This window comes from Aptenodytes forsteri, unplaced genomic scaffold, assembly GCF_000699145.1.
Source record: "Aptenodytes forsteri isolate BGI_AS27 unplaced genomic scaffold, ASM69914v1 Scaffold5, whole genome shotgun sequence".
Taxonomy (NCBI): Eukaryota; Metazoa; Chordata; class Aves; order Sphenisciformes; family Spheniscidae; genus Aptenodytes; species Aptenodytes forsteri.
This window is the reverse complement of record NW_008795672.1, coordinates 5,043,006-5,059,744: the sequence shown is the minus strand read 5'-3', so window position 1 is coordinate 5,059,744 and position 16,739 is coordinate 5,043,006. Positions and strand designations below refer to the sequence as shown.

Genomic DNA, 16,739 nt, shown 5'->3' with positions numbered 1-16,739 from the left:
CCGCCCCCCCCTGCCCCTTTTATGTTTCTTTTTTAAGATTTCACCAAATGAGTTGCGCATGGGATATTCTGATAGCAGCAGTTGCCAGTATTTTGCAGGGCACCTTCTCCTGTCATGTGGCAGGTGTACATTCAAACCATGTTGGAGGAAAGCTCCCCAGGAGACAGGGCAGCAGAGGATGGCTATTGCTGCCAAAATGGGGTATTACTGCCTCGAAAATAAATTGAGAATAGGTAGCCAGATGGTTCTCATGATGGAAGCGTGTACCCAGCTAGAAAGCTTGTAGACCTCTGAGTGATTCTGAATTTCTAAAGAACATATGGGTTTGGTGGTACTTTTCTTTGAGGAGTAAGGTGGTAGAAAGCAATTTCATTAAGTATATGATGTCCTTGGTCTTTCATTGTATTTCATCTCAATAGGGTAATGAATGGAAAAAGTTTGTTTTATAAATTATTCTGTCTAAAGCACATCCTGAGCGTGTAATAAGAAAGCTAAACACACGAACCACTCCCTAGATTTGCTTAAGAACTGAATGTGCTGCCATCTGGTAGTTGTACTCTGTCCTCTTGGCAGCATTTGATTGACTTCAGTTTTCTCATGCAGCACTGTCTGTCTTTTGGCTTAAACTTTATATTCATTTTACATGGTATTTATGCTTTTAATGAAAAAAAAAAAGGAAGCTGTTGTGACAAACTAATACTTTTATGTGAATAAAAGGAGGAGACTAGCTTTTTAAATCCTAAAGAAAAATCTTTTCCTTATTAATTGGTCTCAGGGTTGTTTCGGAATCTTTGTCTATGAGACATGAAGTAAAGTAAGTCTTGGCACAACTTGTATTTATTTTTTATTTTTTTTTAAAGGTATACTAAAAATACATAACTTGAAAAGTAGATCAAGTGTTCATGACAGAAAGATGAAACCTTATATTGTCCCTGTAGCAGTTAACACTTACTCCGGGGCAGAAAGACCTATTAGTTTTGGACTTGAAGGGTGGTGGGAAACTTTCCAGCGTGCGTCAAAAGGGACTGAGAGATAGTAACGTTCCACGGGCAGTGTCTGCAGCACTGGGGTTGGGGGAGTTGGTTGCTCCGTGGGTTTGGTTTGGTTAGGGGGGAAAGAGGGAGACGTTGTGTGTTTGGATGGCAAGTACATGGAGCAAGAATCAGTGTCTGAAGGTTGGTTGGCTTGTCTGTGCTTTATGGAGGGGTGGGAAGCAAAATCAAGTATTTCATCTAGCATTTACCTTTTTTCCTTTTGAACTGTGGGCACGAGGTTCCTCCTTTAAGCTGCAGACAAAGATGTGTGGTGACTAACTGGTTTCCTAGCTGTCAGGACCTCTGCTCCTACTAGGCCCTCACCAACCTCACTTTTCTCTAGGAAAGCAAATCAAATCAGAATATTCTCAGGGACAGTAAAATTTCTATTTATGGAGCTGAAGATATGGATAGCCCTGTCGTTCTTAATCTACCTTTCCTTGGCATACGGTTTCCTCAAAGAGAGGCTTCCATGAAGCTGAGTGGAGGATTAATTCAGGAAAACTTTTTCTTTTCCTGTTTTTGTGCTCCCAGGCACAATTTCCCCCAGATGTGGGTTCATTCAACTTGTAAAGCTGATGGACTAATCGAATTCAATTAAAAGCTTTCCAGTGTTGTTCTTTTTTGTTTGCTTTTTATTTTTATGTTTTAAAAATCTAAACCTAATCCCCTGTACAATCTGGACTTAATGTAAAATATGATGTTGGGATATAATAATGTAACAAACTGTACAAATAAGTTCTGTGGTTGCATTTAAAAATATTAAATGTTCTTTGATCTTTCTTTTTATTTACTAGAGTTTGTTCTTATGGCTAAGAACAAGGGAGATATAATTGTAAGAATTAACTTGGGAGTTTATCTGAAGTTGTCTTGACATGGCAATGTTATCCTTTCATATTACTTATTAGATAACATTTTAAACACTGTCATCTTAGATCTGTCTCATTTTTGTTCTACATAAGGCAGCCATTGGTGAAAGTAATAAGTAGTGTAAAACAGCATCTGTATTTGCTCTGTCATACAAAGTATGCAAAGAAACAGGATGCAAGTAAAGGCTTTAAGAAAGATTTTGTTATATGTGGTTTGGGTGTTTCTGTAAATGGAAATGTACAGATGCTAGTGTATAGTGGCTTGGGGGCTTTTGTATGGGAAATACGTTCTTCCTTTTATAGGAAATGAGTTTTTGTATAGGAAATGTGTTTTGGACAGCTATTTAAGCATAGCTACTTGGTAACGTATTGATAGATACTGACTATCTGCTTATCCCCTCTTGTATACTTTCCTTTCCTTGCTCAAAAACTTACTAGGATATCATGCTTAACTAACTTTTAAAAATAACAGGATCTATAAATTTCATGTGGATTCAATGAAGCCTCACAGTTTGCTCCTGCAATTACATAAGGGTCCATTAGGCATTTATCTCTGGGTTGTGGGATAAGTCAAGCCTATGCAAAAGGTTAATTCATAACTTGGGTCTGGGTCGGAAAACTAATTTACACAGATCAGGTCTGTTGTTGTTATAATGAAAAAAATTGATTATAAGATTCATGATAATCATGATAGTGCTAATATTTCTTCTGTTTCAGTAACAACCTTCCTCTCTTAGGCCTCTTGGCAGCATCCTTGGGCCTCTGTGCTTTTTATTGTATTGCTACAATGATCTGCTAATAATTCTGACTGATCACCGTATAAGCAATCTCACTTATAAATTTTGCCTGCCTTAGAGCTGACCACTGGTTTGCTTTGATTGCGGTATCTCACTAAACAATCAGTGGCATTCTTCCACTGAGGAACAATGCTGCTTTTACACTGTCATCCGATCCCACTTTTCATTTAGAAATTTTCACAGACCTGGAAAAATGTCTTGGGACTGTCAGTCATAAAATAAAAAATATCCTTCTTCTGCTTGTTTTTCTTCCTTTTTTTTTCCCCCCCCTTTTCTTTAAACTTACAAAATAACATCTCCAAAAATTGTCAGTTACATTTTGGGGGAAACTGTAACAGATTTGAAAAGAATCTTTTCTTCTTGAAGTGGTAAATCACAGTTGTAACCAAAATTGTTCTGAAAGTAGGAAGATGTTCATATATCAAGCAGGAAGGCCAGAGATCAAAGTTTTAGCAGTAAAATGAAAACCTTTAAATGTTTTTAATTAAATCTCATTCTGTAATTTAACTGAAAACAAGACCACCTAAGAGCAGACACCAGGATACCCTTATCAAGAAAGGAATGAAAAGAAGCTGCCTCTGAGATACAAAATGTCTCTTCGATGCAATGAGTTGTGGTTACAGTCTCAAATCACTTTCTGCTCAGTTGATGCAAGTTATTCTTACTGAACTTCTACAGCTATACTTTTTGTCACAAGCCATTGCCTCATTGCAAGTTACACATTTTGCAGCACTTAAATCTTTTAAATGAGATAATGTATGTACAAAAACTTAAATATGTAGTTGGCTGCACTTACAGGAAGCTGTAATTTCTAAATGCCAGCAACTTCTGTGTTGTGAGCTTTATATCGTAGTACGAATCATTTCTGGTTCCTAATTTAATAATTGTTTAAGCGTTATATTGTCTGAGCATTAATGAATCACTTCGTGAAACTTGTAGCTCATGAGGGGAATGAAGGCCAGCGCTCCTGCTTCGGTGGGAGGGATGGCTGGAGCGTAGCTTGAGCTGGTGAGTCCCTGCCATTGCCACTTTCTGCCTCAAGGCTGTGAAATGCTGTTATCAGCCCTCTTGCATTTTGGAGGTCCGCTAAGGCTCTTTTTAATGTTTTACCAGAGCCCGCTCAGCAGCTCCGAAAGCAGGAAAGAGTAAAGTTTGTAGAAACACGCTTCTGACTCCTTTTGTTGTTCTCTTTAAACACTGCTTTAGCCACTTGGTAAAAGCAGATCGATATATCTGTAAATAGCTCTTGCTGTAGCTCAAAATCAACAGTGTGGATGAAAACATAAGCAGTTTTCACAGTATAAAAACGTGTGCAAGGGGGGGAAAAAACCGTCATTACTTTCAGAAATACGTCAAAGTATCTTTTCATAAGTGAATACTTTTGCCCATCAGTAATAAAATGCACCTCAGAATGTAAAGGATCTTTAACAGATTTTCAGTGTCACTGAGTTACAATAGAGTTATAAGCTGAAGTTTTGCGTACACAAACACACGCGCCCACTTTCTGGCTTTTACTTTCTGGCTGAAATATTACAGAGCCATCTCAAAGGCCTGCTTTTAAAACTTCTTCATGGAAAAGATGCCTGTTGACAGAAACACAATTGCTCTTTGGGTCCGTTTATTTGACAGTTGGCAACAAACATTTTAGAGGAAGTCTTTGGGGTTTTTTTAGGTGGACGAGTAGGTATTTTATGCAGAGGAATTTCTTCTTTGCATCCTGATCATTGCAGTTGCCTTATGCTCTGAAGTGTTAGTTTATCTCTGTCAAATAGTTTATTGTGTCTAAGATTTCTCTAAGGTATATTTCAGTATGCAGCACTAAACATTTTTGAATCTCCCTAAGAAATAGACTTACAAACCATGGAATGCCACAGTTATTTTTCTTTTGTCTTCACGCTGGATATTCCTTTCTTCTGCTTCCAGTGCACTGGGTCATCCAGTTTACCTTTTCTACACATCTGTCATGGTCCTTCTCTTCATGCGTTAAACATTAACACAACCAAAATAAAAGAAGAATCCCAGTTGTTTGCAGCTTTTCAAGTTGCTTTGTAGTTTGCCCTCAGAATTCAGTGATGGAACAGCTTAATTGTCCAATACTTACAAGCTTGCTTTGTGTCCTGCATAATTTTGCCTCTCTTCTCACTTGGTAATACTCTCTTGGCTTTTCTACAGACTCACATTTCAAGACTTCCTCCTGGAGCCGTGGCAGGACAGTCCGTGGCAATAGAAGGAGGAGTTTGCCGGCTGGAGAGTCCAGAAAGCTGAACAGCTGATTCCTCACTTCATTGCAAAGAATGTGAATGATGTTTTGTACAAAAAAGTTTTTTGTGTTTTAACAGATGTTGGAAATTCTACTCTTGTTTTATACCCCGTATTGCAACCATGTGCACCATAACTTGAGACAAGTGCTGCTGTAGTTTATGTTCTCACTCTGTGAATGGGGGTGTGTGCATGTTCATTTTTTCCCTAATAAAATAGGAACTCTTCCCAGTTGTGCAAAGATTATGTATGATTAATGATTGCGTTTTCATTGTTTTATGTTTGAAAAATAACTGAAAGTTCAAAAAAAAAAAATTAATTTAAAGATATGGTCACAATTGTCATTCATGTTCTAAATTTAAAAGTAACAGGCCTTTGAAGTGGCTATATAATTATGCAAAAATGATTATGGTTTCTAAGTTTCTCAGTGGTTTAAGGAAATCCAGAGGTGGTTTAAACATGGGTTGGTTTTTTCCTCCCCAATAAGGAGGATTTTTTTTTTGTCAAAGAATGGTTTCAGTGAAACAAACTAGAGCAAAATTAAGGCTAGAATTGTTTTTAAATAGTCTTATAGGTCATATCTGTTCCCAAACTAAGATGTTAATAGCTTCAAGCTGTATGTATTACAAAAAGCTATATGAAGATAATGTATCCTAATGCAGTCTTTATGTATAATGGAATATTACAATGTAAATAAGAAAACAAAGTTTATGGAAAGATTCGATATTATTCTTCGCTTCTGTTTTAAATCTATTTTTAAGAGAGGTACAGAAATGAACATATTACTGGATGCGAAGTGCAATGTGTATTAAATGGATGTTGGGAGGTCCGATACTAGCTTTCTTATTGATAAAGCAACTTCCTAAAGTCCAGCCACAGCATGGGTATTTATATAACTGTGTGTAATATGTATGTACTGTGCATAAATTTACTGTAATTCTTTTTATACCTTCAACAAAACTTGCATTATAAAACAATGTAATCCTTGTCTGCCTTGTGAAGCATTGGCAGCTGAACTGTCATTTGTCACCAGTTCTGATACATTAGCCAGATCGCCTGAGTCCTACAAGTGAGTTCTGACATACAATCTTCCATTCAGTACTTTTTTCTTCACAGCACTGGCAGCAATAGAAGACTTTTGTAATTAATTCATTGTCCTGATAAGTATGCCAAAGAGAAACTAAAATAGTTCATCTTTTTCCCTGGTGGATATTTGATAATTCTGTTTTCAGAAATAGTGGATGAATAGATATTCAGACTGTATTCGCTTAATCGGGCATTGTACTTGCCTGTTTTGTAATGTTGTGCCTGCCCATAACAGACATACTTGACTGATTAAATGGTTACATTGATTGTAGTACCAATCTTTCATGGGGAAAAAAATCTTAATAAATTTTTTTTAATAGCCTGAGTTCATTTTCTCTCTTATGTTACAGCATACATTGAGATACTGTCATCTATGTGTGGTTTTTTAATTGTGACATCAATGTAGTCCTATAGTTGAGGATATTTCTATACAGTTCTGTAAATAATATGAAACAGGTTGCAGAAACAAAAAAGTGGAATGCATCTGTCTTGAAATAGTTTGTGCTGAGATAGACTGGATCCTCAGTGATACACTCATGGTCTGATGAAATGAAGAACTGTACTACAACACTTCAGAAGTGTTGCAACAAAGAATTAAAATTGCTCTAACATGCAGCATTAAATGATTGTGTGGACGCTTCACTACGTAGAGAGTGAAAAATTGAAGATCATGTGTATGGGTATGTACATATCCACATTTGAAAATGGCATTGTTTTTGGAAAAGCTAAAGTAACAGCGTTCGCCTGCTTTCATTCTAAAAGTGCTTTTCAATGTCGACTTCATAGAAACTTTGGCATAAATTCACTCTTTCATGGAATAAGCATGGCAGAATGGCTTGTAAAATGTAAATGGATAAATTGTTTCTTCCCTTTACTTGCTTACTATCTCTTTATGGAGATTTGGGTTCCAGCATATGATTTTTTCCCCACATTATCTCAAAATTTTACTTGTGTGTATACATACATATATAAAAAAAATCATAAACAGCAGACAACATGTTTTGCTTTTACTTTGCTTTTGTGTTTATATAATACACCAATCAATTTTTTTTTTTTTTTTTTTTTGGTCGAAAAAGCCAGACTTCTTCAGGAGGCTACTTGGGAATCATTGTTTGAAATTGAGCAGTGTGCCTTTTCATTGTCCAACTTTTCCTCTTTCTGTCTAGGTAGAGGAAAAAGGAAAAAAAGGATTCTCTTGTCTTGAGAATCACAAGCAAGGTGCAGAGCACAAACCAGGTGCAGAGCTGACTTTCTACCTAAGGTACTTATGAGAAGAAAACTGTTAGTACATATGAATTTCTGTATCAGCAATCGTAAAGTCTGGCAGGACCAGAATTTCCTATCATCCAACTCCCACTTAAGCCAATGAAAGATCTTTAATTATGGGTCTAATTCTGCTACTAGTTCTATTTTGGACTTAAAAGGGGCTCATGAAAAATAAATGGTGAGGACGGACACAGTTTGCAATGACGTGGTCTGTAAACTCTTGTACATGATGAGTAACCATTGCCACTGGCATAAGCAGATACAGTCCAAGAGGAAATTATACAGTTGACAGCAATAGCTGGCTAAAATTATAAAGGAAGGGCAACCAGATGAAATGCATATAAATATAAACAATTTGAATACTGTTGATTTTATACTCAAACACACAATTACATGTCCTAGAGTATTTTGTAGCAGACAGGTTGGTGCCAGAGTAGTCAGTCTTCTGCCATAATAAATTTCGCTGCTAAAAGCTTGTAATAGCCTAAACCAAATCTAACATATAGTCCATTTTTTGTCTTCCTTTGCTCCTGTACTTTATCTTTGCTTCTGTACCTTAACAGTGTGGCCCTGCAATGAGTGACTTCAGAGGGCTGCAGCTGAGCAAGTCACAGAGGAGAGGCCCGTTACACTAAAAAAAGTTTAGAGGTGATTTGAATTCCATTTTGTGTATTGTGTAGGTACGAAGAGTATGCTTCTCCGCTTGTGAATTAACCTCCGGAAATGCTGTGAAATGAAGAGATTTGACTGAGGAGGAAGAGGGGGCCTGACTTAGGGAAACTGCAGCCGTTCACCTGTAAAGGACAATATGGAAGATGCTGTGAAAGGAGAAGGAAGCCTCAGAGGAAGCAAAGCCGGTAATAAATCCAGGGATATTTGCAAGGCTGTGGTAACTGCTATCGTTACTTAAAATGTAAGTTAATAGCAGAGACTAGAAAGAGAAGCCAAAACTATTAGTTATTATGGTATTACAGGTGAAATAGGTGCAACATTTCATAGTGGCATGTGGTAATGGTGCAACTGGACAGTCTTTATAGCTCAGTTTTGAGCAGAATGATGCAGAATTAGGTGGGAAGTTCTAGACTATATATCTACACATTTTAAAAATGAAAACGTGGAATTCCACCATAATTTCTCTTTCTTCTGGTTGTTCTGCGAGTCATTTACTTTGAGTCAACGAGATATACTAAGAGTTCTAGTCATTCAGTGGTAGCAGGATTCAATTGTTCAAAGATACTGAATTGCATGGAAAGCTCTTATAGTGTTACGTTTGCAAGTAACACCACCATCTGCAGTCTATACGCAGCCCTATTTCAAAAGCATCTCCTGACTCTCAGAAGGTTTGCCGCTCTAACAGTATTTGGATTTCTGTAATTCTAGGTGACTGCAATCCCATCCTCTAATTCAGTAGAGAGGCACCTTTCAGGTTAAAATATGACAGGAAAGAATCTCGTTTTCAGGTCAGCTTGATTGGCAGGAGAAGGCTCAGAAGAGAACTGGAGAGTTGAAGGGAAAGTTTATAATGTGGCTAGGTAAGGAAATAAAGACTTGTTAGAAAGCAGAGTATACAAAGAAACTTCTCTAATGGGAGAACAGGAATCCATGTAAAGTGGGTAGAGGGAAAACAAAATTATTTTTAAGGAAAGAAGAGAAGAAGAGGAAATAGTTGTAAGAACTTCCAAGAAACCTGGGTAAGAATTGATACATCCTTCACAGTGCTAATGAGGCTCATCTTCCACGGGATATTGGAAGAGATGAAGGGGTATAAACTGTTACCTTACACCTGGCCAGGATTTTCATGTGAAAGACTCATTTTGACAAAGTGAGGACAAACACAAAATTTCTGTGGCTTTTAGCATGGAGTGTCAGCAGAGGTTTTTGTAGATGCCTTGCAGGTCAGTTGAGAAAGTGCCACTGCCTCATATCAGAGTCCAGATCTGCCAAGAAATGCTGAGAACCTACAACTTGCAGGGAATTGTACTGAGATTTTATATGGAATTTGACATCACCAATGGCTTGTGGTAAAGGACTCCTGTAGTGGGTCTAAAGATAGCACTACTGATTAATTAAACTTACCTCTTTCCTTTTTGTTAATTTTTTACAGGAAAGCTTGTGGGAGGTTGTTTTGCTCTAATAGCCCTGTGCTTGATTATTCACTCCATTACAAGATAACACAGAGCTAAGGAGGACTTGTGCACTGACTTTTATTGTTTTAGATCCTATAGTGACACAGCATTTATCTTCCACATAACCCGGGCAATAAATCCCCATAAAGACCATTAGCATCACTTAATGGTGATGTGAACACAATAAATGTCTGTCTTGTTACCCACTCCCGTCTGCCTAATGAACCAAATAAAATATGTTAGCGAACTCATGAGCAACAGATACAGTGAGACCTGCTTTCCTATGGCTTTGTGCCTTAACCATCACACCCTCACTTACCTTAGAAGACTCCTGCGTGACAACGATGCAATACACTTATTTTGTGTCCTATGTCCAATGCTCCTTTACCAAGTCTTGAGTTCACAGTTCCTTGCAAGGTAATATCCTGCTCTTCTTCCCGTGTTCCCTATCCCAGTACAGAAGTGTCAGCTACCCCGGCTCCTCTGCTTCCACCCGCTGCAAGACTTTTAGTCAGCCCTCGTGTCCCCAGTGTCCACATAGGTCTGTTACACAAGAGCCAGCGTACATGAGTGGTGGCTTGTGTATGTGGCTCCTACCTCTTGGCTGCTGGTCTCAAGAGTTGCCTGTAACCCCCAGGCCGCAGTTTGTGCAAGCCTCCCGTAGGCAATGAGCATCTGTCAGATCTGTAGTCCTCTTCAGATTTGTAGAAATTGGCTAAGGGATGCAAGAATTGCTGAAACTCTACAGATGGACAGCGTGAATGTACAAGTGTGGTTTCCTCAGGGTCCAGGCTACAAGAGTTTGGAGCAGCTGCTTTTCCTTGTTTCTTAAACAGCATCTGAGAGACACGGAGAGCTACTTTCACCAGCCCCTCAAGGGTGATTGCAGGGTGTAAATGTGGCAAAGCTAGCAGGCTCCAACCTGCTCATAGTGTAATCATCCCAGAGAGAAAAGAGCTGTGAAGTTACGATGTCAGTGCTCGTCCCAGAGTTTGTACAAGCCTGCTAAGGACTGTGGGTGTCACGTCCTCGCATGGTTAGCCCCCACTAGACTCTGCACCTTCAGGCATGCATGGCTGTTCCTATGCACAGTGTGCAGGTGTATGTCAGTCAGACATCCAGGTAGACTCACAGAGGAGGAGACCCACAGCTTATCTCATCATCCTTCTTGGAGCCTATCAGCTACGATATATCGTAATAGATATTTAGGCTAGAGTTGCCCAATTTATTATACTCAGTTATATTGCTGTAAATATCCACATAGACATACAGAAAGAGACCAACTAAAATTTTTCTAAAACAAAAAGCCTTTCAAAGTTGTTAAAATGCAGTTTTCAGAAAGCACCGCATGAAGGCAAGTGTTTGAGGTGAGATCCTGTCCCCAGTGAGGTCACTTGGAGCTCGGCCGTCAGCTTCAGCGGACCCAGGACGTCACCCTTGGAGGTATTTCTCTTAGAGGACTCAAACATTACCAATCCCTTAATGTCAACACTGGAGACTTTGGAAATGAGGTGGTGCGAGATGTTTTGATGACTCATGCTTATTATTTGGATTACCTGGGAATGTCTGGTGGGTGTGCAGGGCTTGAAAAGCCAAGTGGGAGAACCAAACCGCAGACTCCTCTGGGCAAATAATCTGATGCAGCCACAGGATGACTGCTCCAAAAGGAGCTCTTCACTAGCCAAGGGCTCTTGGTATAGTTTTATAATGTAAGCAGTTTTCCTAAAGGTGATCATTTCTACAGCCCTGGTTTCACTTCGGGTGCATGTGTTTGAATGGTATAGACTACATACCATCACAGCACAAACGTGAGCAAGGATTTCGGTGGCAAAACCACTGTGTTCAATGTTAAGTGCCAATAAACCACGATACCAGCCTGGATTGTAACATTTTCTGTATGTACTGTACCTGCAACAGAAATCCTTTTAAATACATTTTTTTAGAATTGTTTCCTTAAAATGTGAGTTGTATCTGACTGATACAGCTGGGCAGTGTGACACTGTGCCGGAAATCTCCTGGCCCTGCTGCCCGTGGGCCAGAGGAGATTCGATTTAAAGTTGAGATCAAATTGCCCGTATTTGAAAACGTTGCTGCTTTACTTTTTGTGGCTAAAAGTAAGCTCCTTTGTATCTGGCGCTGTATTGTGTGCAGGTGTCAAGGCGCTGGCAGGGGGGGCTGTGAGGAGAGGCAGGGCTGCCTCACGCCAGGTGCGGCTGGTTCCAGCTGGTTCCGGCTGGTTCCAACAGCCACCCTGCAGGGCACAGCCCAGCCTCTCCACGATGCCAGCGGCACCTTGGGGGAAGACGGTTTAAGAAAGGGACAAAACAGCACCCGACAGCGAGGAGTGAGGGAAAAAAATGTGAGAAACAGCTCCGCGAGCCCCCACTTGCAGGAGTGGGTGGAGAATTTGGGGGTGAGGGGGGGACTTTGAGCCTAGGAAAGAAGGGGTGCAAGGAGGTGGTTTAGTTTGCCTTTGTGTGTCGCTATCCAAACCTATTTTATTTGGCAATAAATTAAATTAATTTTCCCGAAGTCAAGTCTGTTTTGCCTGTGATGGCACTTTCCAAGTGATCTCCCTGTCTTTATCTCGATCCATGAGCTTTTTCACCTTAATTCCTCCCCCCGCTGTCCTTTTGAGGAGGGGGAGGGAGAGAGTGGCTGGGTGGGCGCCGGCAGCTGGCCGAGACCAACACACCACAGGTATCAATTACAATTGCACCCAGAACTCCCTTCAGGACTAAATCCAAAAGTAAAACTTTGCAGGAGATATTCTTCTGGTAGGTTAGTTTTCTCTTGGGCCAGTGAACTGATTTTTTGTGCCCTGCTGCTGCATGATTGTTAGAGCTAATGTAAAGGAAACACAGAAGCGCACGGCTGGAAGAGGGATAGGGAGGATGGGATAACCTGCTTTTGGCTGATGTTAAATCAAATTAGGTATAAAATGAAACTGCCCCCTCATTGCGCTTACTGTGATTATTCATCTTGTTGGATGTTGCTCTTATTGCTTCCAGTACATCTCTGGAAGTAACTGCTACAATGCACCATGGATGCTGTTGGGAAAAATTTGCAATGTTCATAAAATTGCATTTGTGTCTGATTTTACAGGAATCAACTCTAGCTAAGTGCAATTCTCCATCTGATGAAGAAACAGTTTCTAAAGTTTGGAGGCTAGCCCTTTCAAAAGGCAGTGAACTCCTCTGGGGAGATAAGAGCGTGCCAAGTCTTGAGGTAATTAACAGTCAGTGTTGTAACATGATGGCCTTTGAAACTAATACTCTGTGTGTCTGAGGAGGGAAGGGAGATTGTTTCAAACCCCATGTTTATTGTATTAATGTGTCATGTAATGTCCATGAAAGAAAATTAGCAAACCAAAAGACAAACAATGCCATGGCACAGCAGAAAATGCTTTATGATACATGATTTGCAAAATGTTCCAATTTGAGAACTGCAATCCAGTTCATTCCTCAGGGAAAAGGATGAATGGATAGAAAAAGCATAACTTCCAGTGTCGTCTTTGCACATCAAAAAAATAGTTATTCCCAGGTAAGTTTCAAAAATCTTGACCAACATAAGGGAGGTACCTAAATTAGAAGAGAACTCCAAAATAAGGAAACTCCCAACTATAAATGATGAACAGAAACCCAAGATAAAGTTCACTGTTAAAAACAATATACAAGGGGCAGAAGGCAACTGAATTATCCTGTTGTCCAAAATGTTTATTTAAAACTCAGACAGAGTTTTAAATTCAGGGATGAGCTAACGCTGTTTTCTTCCTTCAGTACTTTTCTATTTTATTTGTTTTCAGTTTTGAGACTAAGATGCCTTTTTTTTTTCCTTGCTAGAGTAAAAGTATTTTCACTTTAGGTATCTCTAAAGTCACATAAACTCAAAGATGCTTTTACTTCTGTGGAGATGACAAGCCCAGATAAGGTAGTCGGTAGGGACTAACCCTGCAGGGAAGCGGCACCCAAAAGTGTTCATGTGTCTGAGGAAATGGGGTAGGTTTTCAATACTCCCCCGTTCTTTGTCTTCAACCTAGTTCAAATTCTAGTCCTTCATCTATTGAACCACAATAGAATGAGCCACAGACATGTTAGGTGGTCTCATAAATGATGCACACAAAGAGGTAAAAGGCTTCTTTTTACCCCTTCTGGAGAGGTAATGAAGAAAACAAGACCTGTTGAATATTTTTCCCCCAAAACTGAACTGCACCACTCACCTTGCCTAAACCCTGCCCCGAGGATATGTCACAGTTTCTTCAGGATGCTTTCTGAATGCTACAGCATGATGGTTTGCAGTCACGGTACTAGGAGTACTAAAGCCTGTTTCCACCACTCTGATGCTGTTGCCCCTTCTAGCAGTGAATTACTGTCAAGGGTCGGCAGAATAATTTGGTGCCTGGGAAAACCCTTGAAGTTCCCATTTTAAATAATTCAAAGAGTATTCTCCATAAACTACATTTTAATGTTTTTTTTAGTAATAATGGTGGCCAGGCTGGCTAGTAAGTGTGATCACCTATTCATTTGGAAATCCTAGGTGCGTTTTCTTTTCAGGCTAGTGTGCCCCTGTAAATAAGGTTTATATGTGCATGCGCTGTCTTTATGTATGTCCATCTTTATGTCCTGTTCTCTCCACTCTTCTCTGTTCCTCTTCTCTCTTCCCCCAATGGCATCACTTGTCTCAGTTCAATACTATTAACAGAGGGTAAACAATTAAGTTTCCCCAGTTAAATCAATGTGTGTGGCTAGAAAGAATAAAGAACTACAGTAAGTTCCTGAATTGAAAGGAGACTGATGAGTCCCTTGAGGATCCATGCAGGAGAAAGCCTTTATACAGGATTTTTTTCCCAGTTAGGGCTAAAATGTAGGTTGCCATGAGCTCCAGTTGGCACAAATCTGGAAGAACCCAGGCATTGTTTGTTCCAGTGATTACAGAACAGCTTGATTCACAATTAAGAACCTTTTAGGTTGGTGCAAAAGGTTGTGGGTTTTTTTCATGTTCCCCAGTTCATTTGCCTTTTGTATTTCTCAGCTGTTTCACAACTGGTAAAAATCACCTGCACAATAATGTAGTGCCAGGCTTACACTGAATATCACCTGAAGAAGCCAGTGCATCCCTGCTGGCAACAGTGGAGCTGGTGAAGGTGACAAAGGATCCATATCTGCTTTCTGTACTGATGCAGTTTATTTTTTCTGCCCCGCAAATTCTCCATCAAAGATGTCCCTCCGTTAGTGCACATGCAGTCCTTTTGCTAAGAACAATGCAATGTTCAGGTAATTTTGCCAAAAGAAATCCTGTATCCATTATATAAAAGTAGATACAGCGGCTTTTTGGAACAGGGCTTATGACAGAAAGACCACATAATCTTGTGTTTCTTCTTTGCTGAAACCTTTCATGTGGCTGGAAAGAAGACACAAGCCCTTTTCCCCTGCCTGGTAACTAATCAATTCTCCTTACCTGAAAATAACAAAAATGCAAAAGTCTTTCAAATGAGAGCTGACATCTCCTCCTCATCTTAAATTTTCTAATTATTTATATTTCACTGGCAGATAGGCTGCAAGACCTTGTTCTTTGTTTGTCAGGTGCCAATAAGGATACCAAATACATTTTGTTTCAGTCCATCTTGCCAGGAAAAAAAATGCAGTAACACTTGACAGTGGATTTTTCCTCCCAGTTTGCTCCCTGGTGAAACAATGCAGCTCTCAAATTCACTGTCCGTACACATGCATGCACAAATCTGAGAAGGGTCACCTGTTGTTTCCTCTTTCCTGTCCTCCTGATAGCCTGCAACACGCCTCTGGTTGCTGGTGAGCTGTGGAGGCTTCATGCCGCACTTGTGGCCTCAGTTTAGGGAAGAGGGTTGAAGACTTTGATCCAACTCCAAGGGGATGATAGGGGGAAGCTCTGTGACATGCTGATATGTCCTGGCTTTGAAGTCTGGGATTAGGCTGGGGGGAAGGAAGAAGTCCTGTACAGTGTATCCTTTTGATTTGAAGCTCTTGTGAGTGGTGATGAGTCCAGCACGGGAGTGTGAGGCTCCAAGCCTCTGCTGAAGGGGTATGATGAGCCCTTCCTCTCTCCTGGGAAAGAACATCCTCGCATGCAGAGATGGAGAAATCCTGGGATTACCCCATTCTGTGCTATAGCTTTGTTGACAGACTTATTTTTCACTTTAGCATAGTAAATAGAGTTTTTCTCCTGCTTGGAGATGATTCATTTCTCATTATGTTTAATAATTAGAATTCCATGCTCATCCGCTGCTTCCTCCGTGCTCTGCCAAAGCGAGCGGTCTCTGCTCTGAACAGCTCCATCTATTGGCATCGCATTGCCATATCGAAAAAAAGGCTAAAAAAAAAAAAAAATCTCCCTCCAAAACCCAGCACCAACAAGAACGGCCTTTCCGCTTGGACTGTGAAGAGAAATGCTGGGCATGGGGCCTGGTGCACCAGGTGCCTGCCTCTGAAACCCGCTGAGTAAAACTCCTGCATCCCTGGGCTACCCTGTGTCTTCAGCCTCCTCCAAAATCATAGAATCATAGAATCATAGAATCATTGAGGTTGGAAAAGACCTCTAAGATCATCGAGTCCAACCGTCAACCCAACACCACCATGCCCACTAAACCATGTCCCTAAGCGCCTCATCTACACGTCTTTTAAATACCTCCAGGGATGGGGACTCCACCACTTCCCTGGGCAGCCTGTTCCAATGTTTCACCACTCTTTCAGTAAAGAAATTTTTCCTTACATCCAATCTAAACCTCCCCTGCCGCAACTTGAGGCCATTTCCTCTCGTCCTATCGCTTGTTACTTGGGAGAAGAGACCGACCCCCACCTCGCTACAACCTCCTTTCAGGTAGTTGTAGAGAGATCAGGAGCGTGATGTGTCTGCTGAGCACGCTGCAGATCTGGGCAGCGATGAGGAGGGCAACCTTCTGCACCTTGCGTCCTCACACCATTTCCTTTCGTTTCCCAGCCCAGACTTGCCACGCCAGGTGCAGCCAGCGGCAGCCTGCCAAGGGCTGACGGGGGCTGTGCTTGCTGGAAACAGAGGAGGTGGAGGTGGCCGGCGATGCAGAGTGGCCATGGGGGGCTTGTGGGCCCTGTCGGCTGCACACAGACAGCTGGAAGGGAGCTGCAGGAGCAGCTGGATTATAAGATGTAGAAAGAGGCAGGAGCCATCCCTACAAAGCTGCCCCGCTGGGAGCTGCAGAAAGGGCAGCTCCATTCCTCTGGGCGGTCTCCAGTGAGCAGCAGAGCCCGGGGCTGCTGTGCCCTGTGCCAGGGCAAGTCTGGCCCCACGGGA

The 16,739-nt window shown here is 40.8% G+C and overlaps 1 protein-coding gene across 1 annotated transcript in view; it reads left to right on the top strand.

The window, feature by feature from the left end:
* Window positions 1–5,253, top strand: part of TASP1 (taspase 1) — an 87,557-nt gene extending 82,304 nt beyond the window's left edge. Inside the window, exon 13 of the mRNA XM_009282532.2 lies at window positions 4,873–5,253. Within this exon, the coding sequence (XP_009280807.1) occupies window positions 4,873–4,965 (93 nt within the window). The 3' untranslated portion in view covers window positions 4,966–5,253. The remainder of the gene's footprint in view (window positions 1–4,872) is intronic.
* Window positions 5,254–16,739: the final 11,486 nt, after the last annotated feature.